At 40.1% G+C, this 10159-nt stretch overlaps 3 protein-coding genes and 1 pseudogene across 3 annotated transcripts in view; 1 reads left to right on the top strand and 3 right to left on the bottom strand.

The window, feature by feature from the left end:
• The window catches only part of LOC101312889 (group 2 truncated hemoglobin YjbI-like), a 771661-nt gene that overhangs the window by 633018 nt on the left and 128484 nt on the right, over positions 1 to 10159 (top strand). The window lies entirely within an intron of this gene.
• LOC101310783 lies at positions 344 to 3678 on the bottom strand (annotated as a pseudogene).
• Positions 4208 to 6721, bottom strand: LOC101307749 (probable nucleoredoxin 3-like). The gene is made up of 4 exons (XM_004291233.1): positions 6510 to 6721; positions 5745 to 5862; positions 5071 to 5550; positions 4208 to 4979 (listed from the first exon to the last, which is right to left on the bottom strand). The coding sequence occupies exons 2-4, from the start codon at positions 5814 to 5816 to the stop codon at positions 4389 to 4391; spliced, it is 1143 nt and encodes a 380-aa protein (XP_004291281.1). The 5' UTR covers positions 5817 to 5862; positions 6510 to 6721; the 3' UTR covers positions 4208 to 4388.
• Positions 7033 to 9379, bottom strand: LOC101301164 (ribonuclease H2 subunit B-like). Its single transcript, XM_004291210.1, has 10 exons — positions 9251 to 9379; positions 9114 to 9173; positions 8922 to 9023; positions 8750 to 8826; positions 8495 to 8618; positions 8275 to 8339; positions 8047 to 8116; positions 7712 to 7787; positions 7496 to 7589; positions 7033 to 7389 (listed from the first exon to the last, which is right to left on the bottom strand). The coding sequence occupies exons 1-10, from the start codon at positions 9297 to 9299 to the stop codon at positions 7261 to 7263; spliced, it is 846 nt and encodes a 281-aa protein (XP_004291258.1). The 5' UTR covers positions 9300 to 9379; the 3' UTR covers positions 7033 to 7260.

Raw genomic sequence — 10159 nt, 5'->3', positions numbered from 1 at the left:
AAGACCATATTTGGAGACAAGGTTTTTGTTGTACGTGTTGTAATAATGTTTTTGCACTAGGAATTGATAAGTGATTATCTATGACACTGAGATGAGAAAAAGAAATAGAAAGAATTATCTACAAAAATCCATGACGGATGTGTTAAAGTTCACGAGCTCATCATTGCTCTCTGCTACATTTGCTACAGGATGATCGAACATCAAAATTTCCTACAACATCTTTACATTTTTGGTGTTCTGCTTACTTACAACAGTCCTGTTAGCCTGCTACATGTTTGGTTACAACAGTTCTTTACATTTCGACTTGATAGAGAGCAATTGTTTGATTGATAGGTGTTTGATCTTAGCCCTCGACAGATCTCGAGCCTGGTCCACTCATAGCATCCTGCAAAATCAATCCAAAATAACATCTCATTCAGCATTTGATGATTTCTTGAGTTAGCACTAGGCATTATGAACTGAAGTATGGTTTGACGGTTATGACTTGTATATATGACTTATACTTACCAGCTGCACTGAAACTTGACTGTGCTGAGGTGAAGAGCTACTGTCATCACCCATCAGTGTGTGATGCATAGTCTCTTCAGCAATCATTTTCAATCTGTTGAGTTCTGGCAGGATCACGTTGCCGAGGTCCGGTCTGTCTTTTCGTCTTAACTCTGCACATTGGAGAGCCAGCTTGGCAAAGTTCATGGTTTCTTCAACAGGCCAATCTGGCACGGCTGGATCCAGCATTGAAGCAAAAGTCCCTATTTCAATAGACCTTTCGACATGATGAGTCAGTCCCATTGCTGGCTTGGCTGTGATCATTTGCAAAAACATTATTCCAAGAGAGTACACATCAGACTTCACGCCGAGCATGCCTGTCTGCTGATACTCAGGATCAATGTAGCAGAATGTTCCTGCTGTTGATGTCATTCGATACTGTGTCACAGTGTCAGCCACTGAAGGAGGCACCAGCCTTGCCAAGCCAACATCGCTGATCTTGCTGACATAGTTCCTGTCAAGCAAGATGTTGGCAGGTTTCAAGTCACGGTGCACTAGTGGCTCTGGCTTGGCTTGGTGGAGGAACAACAAGCCTGTGCCTATTTCAGCTGCAATTTTAAATCTAAGCTGCCAAGAGAGAGGTGGAGTGTTTCCTCTTCGCAGGAGGCGGTCTTCCAAGCTCCCATTTGCCATGTACTCGTAAACCAAACATCCATATTCGGGGCAGGCACCAAGGAGCAGAACCATATTAGGATGCCTTATACAGCTAAGTACTTCAACCTGATGTAGAAAATATAGAAATGTTTTTATCATTCCATCACTATTGTTGATGCATGTCTACGAGGAAAGTTCTCTTGCTGACATGTTATGTTATCAGACTGTCAATATGCGTGGTCCAGGTTCACAATGTGGCAACACAACATATCATATGTATATAGAGGAATGCAAACATTACCTCTTGGTTAAACTGTGATCTTCCTTGAGCTGCATCAGGGCGTAGAACTTTAATTGCAACAGGAGTATGATCTAGATTACACCGATATACAGGACCATAGCCGCCTTCACCAATCTTGCGAGATTCTGCAAAGAATTCTGTGGCTGCCTCAATATCCTCGATGGAATACTTCCTATACCTGACATCCGACTGTTGCAAGGCATTGAGTGCCTTTTTCTTCTCTTCTGATTCTTTGAGTGCCTTCATTTCTGCATTGATTCTCTTCTGTGCTTCTAGTTCTGCAATTCTCCTAGCTGCTTCAGCTGCCTCCATGGCTGCTTTGGACTTGGCTCTTTCCTTTTCCACAATAGCCATCGCGGCTTCCTCAGCTAACCGTGCCTCTTCCAGTCTTCTTTCTTCTTCTAATTTCCAGCGCTGGAGTTCTACTGCCTGTACATTATTTATATCTCTTGTTATATTAAGATCTTCTTGCTTGAAACGATGAAAGTATTAAGACTTCATGTACCTTTTGCTTGGCTGAGAGTGCCTCTTTACAGGCGGTACTATACATTTCCATAGTTTGCTTGAGCTCGAGCTTTAGCCTCCTCATTTCAGCCTCCACATCATCCTGTAATTTTGATTAGTAAAACTAAAACCATCTCTAGGTGTTTTTCACACAACACAAGATACACATTTTGCTGAAATTTGACAAGATACACTTACCATCATTGGCTGTGAAGCAGACGATAATCTATCACTTTCCTGAGAGATGGAGGAGAATGCAGGTGGAGAGCTGCTGATATCCAGAGACTTCCTTCCAAAGTAGTTCATAGACTCAAAGCTGTGGTTCATGTCTATTTCTGTGCTGTTTGACGTTCGTGGCGGGGTGGCTTTTCCTGAATCAAAGGCATCGTAGAATGTAGGGAAGATGCGGTCAATGCTAGGCCTTCCAGAGCTAACATAAGATATGTCAGAGTCCGGCATAGGGAGCTCCGGATATGACTTCCCATTTGGACCTTTTCTAGTGAATGGTGACCTGCTTTCCATACCATGATTACTAAATGTTAGTTTTCAATTTCCAACATGTTTGTTTCTTATCCGACTATTGCACAAAACTTGTGTTATCTGACCTGAAGGAGTCCGAATCATCATGTGACTGGCGTGGTTTGTCCGGTGGCCTTTCTGTTGCTGGTAGAGGATCCAGAACATAGGTTATAATTAGTGAGAGAGCATTGTGTTGAATATGTATAAGGTACTCTCAATAAGATACAAGTGCACTTACATTTCATATTATTAGGAGGGTTCATAAATGGCTCTGATTTTGCCGTTTGGTTACGAAGTTGGTTCCTTGAGATGGCTGGAGCTGGACGTGTGGCAGCTCTCGAGGAATGAGGTTTTCCTTTTGATATGACATATACATTGCAAAAATCTGGTGCCAATTTCATTACAGTGCCTGGAATATCTGATTGTTTGAATCTGCACAAGTTTTTGAAAAGTAGTTAAACATATGTTCTATGTAATACCAAGGCCTTTTCATATTAGTCTACATTTAACCCCTTGCAGCACCTGTTAACTTTCCAGTTCAGTTGTTAAATTTATAGGACCATTGGTTTACTTAAGGCTTCAGAAAAACATGATGTATGTACCTGAGAAAACCACTTTTTGATGATGCACCAACAACCAAATGCTCGATTGCAGTTTGGGTACTGTATTCGACCAATGCTTTTGCTACATCTGTGTCTTCTAGTACGATGTCCTTACATTGTATCTGTTACACATAGTATGATCAGCAATATGTGACTCTCCTTTACCTTTCTAAATGTAACAGACAAGCCATTATCAAGTTCATGAGACTCACATTTTTTCGTGTGCAGAAAACGCGAAAAGGAAGGAACAATTCCCTGGTCTGGGGATCAGGGTCTTTGCATACCAACTGCTGTTCCCAATTTGGGTTACTTCCTGCACCAAATAGTCAAAAATCAATATATGCTATCAGGAACCCATGATTTCATTTTCTTGGTGTGCAAGTCAAGCATTGAGAAAGTAATTTTACACCTACTTGAATTGGTGGGTGATTGAGCAAACAGGGAGGGTTTGATCTTGACATGGAGAAGAAGAATAGTTTGGCCTTTCTGAGCAAGATTGTCTATTGTCCATTTCAGTGAAGTTTGGCTGTTCTTGTCTTTGTCTATTGCCACCGCTATCAATGCAGTCCCTGATCCATCCTTCTTTTCATGTTTATTGTTGGGCAGCCACATTTTTCTCTCTCTCTCTCTCTCTCTCTCTCTCTCTCTCTCTCTCTCTCTCTCTCTCTCTCTCTCTCTCTCTCTCTCTCTCTCACACACACACACACACACACACACTCTTTCCTCTTCCTCAAAATCAAAGAAACAAAAACAAAGAAAAATCCTAATGAAAACCCTTTTAGAAATTAGAATCACAAAATTGATAATGGATTGTGTTTGTATAACTCCTCTGCCTCTCTTAGTGGAGTCCCAAGAAAGAGAGACAAAGAAGGAAGCTGTTTCTGATCATTCTATCTGTGGACTTCTATTTACTTTAATGTATCTGATTCTATCTTGTTAACTTCTTTGCAAGAACAACAAAGTACTTGGAATAACAAATTAGTTTGATTTTTTCACTGGTGAATCCATAAATATCTCCCACATTTGCCTTTCTTCAATTGTGTTTACTGCAATGAGAGACTCTCCAACATTAGCGGATCCATTTGATCTTTGACCTCTCCTTAACTAATTTTACTGTGTCATACTAAATATATCAGTATCGTATAAATGCAAATAATTTCCAGAGTAGCTAATCTTAGTTATTCAATAAATTTACACTCTCATAAGTCATAACTGACAAATTTCTTGAGATGACTTTCCTACATACAAGCAAGTTGGATGAAGATCATAGTGACACAGATCACAAAATCCCAGAACCAACCTTGATTCTTGCATTTCATAGTTCACAAATTCTTAAATGATTTATCTACGCAAGTTGGATGAAGATCATAGTCACAAACATCGCACGAAAATGCCCAGAACCTCCCTTGCTTCTTGCAAAAATCACATACATATGCTTTGGCCATGTCCAGCTTCAGCATATGGTCATGCTTTATATCCTTCACTTGAGGGGGCAATGCCTCTCCTTCTTTTCCCAAGGCTGCTTCAAGCTCTTTGATCCTCAACTCTGTGAACGGGAAAGCTTTTGCGCCATACAAAGAGATCAAAGCCCTCCCCTTTGTGCTAACAGCCTTCCCATCTGGTCCGATTAGAACCAAAGCCGGAATTTCTTTAATGTTAAAGATTCGGCAAAGATCTTGTCTTGTTTTATCATTGTAGGGGATGGCAAGCCATGGCATGGTGCATATGTTTAGTTCAAATTCTTTGAGGTCTCGGTCTGTGGAGACGAAAATGATTTCAAAGAGTTCATCATTTGATGTCATAAGCTCACTGTATGCTTCTATGAGCTTGGAGGTGAAAGAACGGCAAGGAGGACTCCAATGTGCACCAAAGTAAAGGCCTATGGTTTTGCCAACAAGTTCGGATACTGATATCTGCGAAATGGTGATCAAGTACATCTGTCAATTCTCTAAGTTAGCAGAGATCAGAAACATTTGAAATAAGCAGTAAACTACGCGTAGGTACCTCTCTACCATCCCTAGACATGAGATAGTTTCGTCCTTGGTGTGCCAGAAGCTCTTCAAGTTTTCCACCTTCACGCTTTGCATCATCTATAGCCTTTAGTTCCTCTCTTCTCTTCCTAGTGAATGGAAATGCCTCGGCACCATAGTCTTCAATAAATCCAATCAAATCTTCCTCAATTGATATCCTATCTGAACTCAATGGAACGAGTGATGGGATTCGATCAACGTGGTATATGTCACTCAATCTTTTATGCAGGTTTACATCGAATGGGACTGCCAGCCATGGCATGCACTTGAAGTGTGCATTGAATTTGTCCTCATCGTGGTCGAAAGATACAAAAATAATCTCAAGATCTTTGCCTTCATATCGAAGGGTATCATAAAGTCTCACAAGCTGAGGGGTCAGGGCCTTGCAAGGCCTACACCAATTTGCAGAGAAGAAAAGGCATACTGTCTTCCCATTGCATGACGACAAGGGTACCTAATTAATCTCAGAATTAAAACAAGAATCCATTTTAGTATCATAACCAATCTAAGAACTTCACCTAGCTATAGCATTGAAGTCCTCCTTACATTTCTGTAAGAATTTGAAGCTCAGCCACCAAAATGCAGAAAACTCATTGAAAAATATTAACAAAACCAGGAAGCAAAACTAAAGAATGATGTGGAGACTACCTTTCTTTCACCAGATAGAAGGAACTCAACTCCTTCGGATTCCAGGACGGTTACTATGTTGCTGCTATCCATCAAAAGTATAAGCAAACTATGATCTCCGCCCTTCTTTTATATACTGCTGGGGAAACCAAAAAAGAAAAGGAAAGAGTGACATTCACAAAAGTAATTAACAAGACTATGAAAAAGAATGAATGGTTTTCTACAAACTCTGGGAGGTAAAAGATGCTTCATATATATTCCATGACGGAAAGGAATATAAGACATGGACACCAAGCATCAATTCGAAGTCGATTATTCTCCCAAAATGTTCCATCAAATAGAGAGAAAAAGTCAGAAATCCTTTGTAACTGGCCATGCTAATGATACCCTCGACCAGATACCCGTGATGTTACAGAACAAATGGTACAAGTACAGCCCAGGAGGCAACATTCCTAAAGTGAGTTCTAGATAAAAGGGAAGGATGAAGTAGCAGCCTTGGAGAATCACGGCTTATTCATACCTATTCTAGTTGATAGCCTAGTGTGATATTTCCTAGCAACCCCCATCAACTTTTTCTTATAGAAATCCCTATAAGCAGATGAAGTACTCATCAGAAACCCATAAACATGGATTCTGGTGAGTTTGTCGAGCATCGAGAGAATCAAACCTCTAACTACCTATCCACTCTTAATTCACTTCTCCACCTTCACCACTTGGGCTTCATTAGGAGTTTGTGCTTTTCATTACAGAGATTGAAGTGGATCATAGAAAAGCAAAAGAGGGTACCTTTATTGAGCTGTGGATGATCTTGTGCTTGAGAGAAAAAGACGGTATATTCCTTATTCTTCTTCCCTGCCTTGAAACCTGTACTCTATGCATGAGAATTATCAGATGAGAATATAACAACTTACAAGGAAGGTTAGCAAAAGATCATGAACTCCAAGGAATCAGGGACTACAAGCAACCAATACAAGCTTTTAGTCCATTTAGAGGAATATCCAGTTTGTTAGATATCAGATTCTTAACAGGAGTACGTTTTAAATCTGAAAAATCTGATTCAAAGGTAAATCCTAAAAGTCATACATACTGTTGGTTGTTCAGCTTAGGTTTGCTATTATTTAGAGGAATGTTCAATATGTATGTAACCGTTTGATCTGATGAGATAAGTTGATCAGATGTGAAGGCCTCACTTGATCACCGATTTTCCAAGCAGGGAAGAAACACTATGACCCTATCCAACCCAGCAAGAAATAGCCAATGGAACCTCTTGTGGGCCAGAAGGATACAAATGATATCTGCCAATTGCCATGTCTCCATCAACCTCAATAATAGGTTTTCAATCTGTACAGTAACAGTGGATATTGAACTTGAATTAGCTGGACTTTGACACAAATAGTGATACAGCCAATGAGTCATTACAATTGCAGAAGCTATGTTAATGAATGCTACAGAAATAGTAGTTGCTCATTGAAATGGTTTACAAGTTCTGATCATGATGAATGAATCCCAGGATTTACAACTGTGTTTCCTTATTGATTCACTTCTTTCTTGATGAGGCCCTCGTGAACATGTCTCTGATGTTATGTGATTCCGTCTCCGGTTTGATCTTTTTAGCTTGCCTTCCAGCTGCTCTGGTAGTGACCTTATTGTCACTTTTGCTCTTTTCCTGGCAGATTATAACATGGGAATACAGAACCAGAATTAATCCAAAATCAACAACACCAACAAATTGATAATCACTGGGTTTTCAAACAGTAAGATGGCTATCATACCTGTGAGCCATTCCATATCCCTGGGCTACTTTCGTACGCAGTTGGGAGAGTTTCAGTGTCTGGTGCTTTTTTCGGTGCCTCTGGTAAATCTATCCTGAGAACACATTAGTAACTCGGTTAATGCATTCTGGAACGAGTGAATCCACCAAAAAGATGTAAGCATTTTCAAAAGTGCTAGATTTATGAGTATAAGTAGGACCCTTTTTGAGGCAATACCTCAAACGGTCGCACAAAAGCTTCAACCAGGGCTCATCCTTCAGGTATTCCCCTAAGATTGAAACCGCATCAGTCACTGCACCAGCAACAAGGATGAATTAATGAACAAAAAAACAGACTCTTGAATGACTCACATGCTTATTAACAAGTCCTTTGGCACAGCTGTTCAAAATGTACTACATGCACCAACTACATATAGCATACAGCCCATAACATCTCTGGCTATCAACTAAAATTCATTCTGCTCATTTCAAACTTAGGACTGATAAAATTTCCAATTGACACTACATAGACATAGAAATCATATAAAACTTGTTTTCTCACTGAAAGTATACATCTCTGTTTATCTTCCCTTGCAGCATAATTACTGTCCAACGTGGATAGCGTCTCTTTCAGCTGACATGCCTGCATCTCATAACATAAATATGAACTTAGAATGAACCCAACCACAATAAAAGGATAAAGTTTTCACTGTGGTTTAACAAAGAACAAGATATCATATCCAGATACTGACAAGGTAACAGACACTCCAACAAGTATACATCATCAACATCAAAATTCACCTTGTGGTACAGCCAAGCCAGAACCTTGGAGTCATCAAGCCTAAAATATTTGGTGGAATCAATTTCTGCAGATACAGAAAGAAATTAACATGAAACTTTCTCAACTTCAAGAGTATAAAACATCATATTATAAGAATTGACCCTAAAAGAAGTAAACATGTACTCCTTGATTTTGCAGTTTCCCTGAAATTTCAAACGAAAATGGGGGTTAGTACCTCACCTTTGATATCACAAACTACTTGCATAGAAACCTCTGCAATGGACAATAGGTGCTGATACGCGGGATAGCCATCAACAAAGATTATCTCATCCAACGGCCTGAACTTGCCAGGATCATCCCTCTTCTGCAATTATCAAAACGAATGTAGGTACCACTAACAAAAAAGCGCATAAACATAGAGTTTTGAAACAACACAACAACATTCATGAATACAATTCTGGTATTAAACACCACAAGAATTTTCTATTCTAGTACCTTCATTCTAGCTTCCTCGAAAATGGGCAACAAAACAAAAACAGGATCAAGTCGAGTGGCGGTGTATAACCCACCATCTGTACACAATTTACAACTAAAAAGGTTAAGACAATAAACAAAAACACTATACTAAACAACAACTGCAAACATAAGCAGAAGCAAAAGCACCCACCCTCGGAAACATAGTCTCCAAGAAACCAAGAACTGTAGGACTGCCTGAACCAGTTAAGCTCCTGGAGCATACCATCCACTAAAAGACAGCACATTGTGTTTCCTTAACAAAATCGAAAAAATAAAATAAAAATCAGAACACCGAGTTTCCCGATCACAAATTTGAACACTAAATTCCACAAGAGTGCAATACCGGACTTCGGATGTCGGAGCGAAATCATTTTTCCGGCGCCGTCTCCGGTTGCGGGAGGATCTGTTAGAGGGAAGTGATTCATGAGAATGAAGAATCGAATGAAATGAAGTACATTCAATAGTCAAGTGAGGAGTTACCGGCGGCGATGAGAAGACGGGTTTCGTCGAAACCTTGGCACCAAGCCATGAGATTCAGTGGATTCAAGTCTAAGAGGTTTTACCGTTTTAGAGAAATGGAACAAGTGACGGCGGAGTGAGACGCGCGCCAAGAAAGAGTTGGAGGGAGAGAAAGCGGCGAGTTTGATAGGTTCACCCGCGGGTCATTCCCGACTAAAAATACTACTCAGTAGCCCACGCCACGTGGACCGCCTAGGCACACCTCATCTCCGTCTAGGTCGGAGGATTATTTTTCTTTTTTTTTTAAATGGTGGGCCTCTTAACCCGTTAAGGTCCACGCCACCTCAACCGCCCAGCCCTATCTCATTTTCGTCTAGCCCGCGTGAATTAATTTTCTTTCAAAAATCAATTGGGCTTTGGCGTCCCTCCTCCTCTGTCGCCGATGTGCTGAGAACTTCGCCGTTATTATCAAACTCTGTCTGAGAAAACCAAAAACCAACAACTTTCGTTGTTGATTTCCGTTCTGGGTTCTTCATCTTTTCTCGTATTGAGCTTCATGCAGCCATTTTAGCATATAATGTTGAACATAAGCTGCAAATGGCAAAGCACTTGTGTCAAATCATGGCCTTCATTTGAATTGGATTGACATGTGTTTTGGGTTTTCATCTCTGAAGAATAGTGCACGTAATGTGTTTGAGGAAATGCCTCAAAGAACCAAACTTTGAAAGTCGAAGACTCAAAATAGATTATCGTTCTTCTCGATAAACAACGACGTGCAGCGAACTTAAAAATGATTGTTACCCTTAATACAGATTATTATTCTCTTCTTTCACATTTCATATAAACAAAGACGAACCATGCAAAAATAAGCCTAGCTACCCGAATAAAATAGAAAAACTATGAAAAAAGAATTAAATCCCATACATATTC

Source organism: Fragaria vesca, linkage group LG2 (assembly GCF_000184155.1).
Source record: "Fragaria vesca subsp. vesca linkage group LG2, FraVesHawaii_1.0, whole genome shotgun sequence".
Lineage (NCBI taxonomy): Eukaryota > Viridiplantae > Streptophyta > Magnoliopsida > Rosales > Rosaceae > Fragaria > Fragaria vesca.
This window is presented reverse-complemented; position numbering and strand designations above follow the sequence as displayed.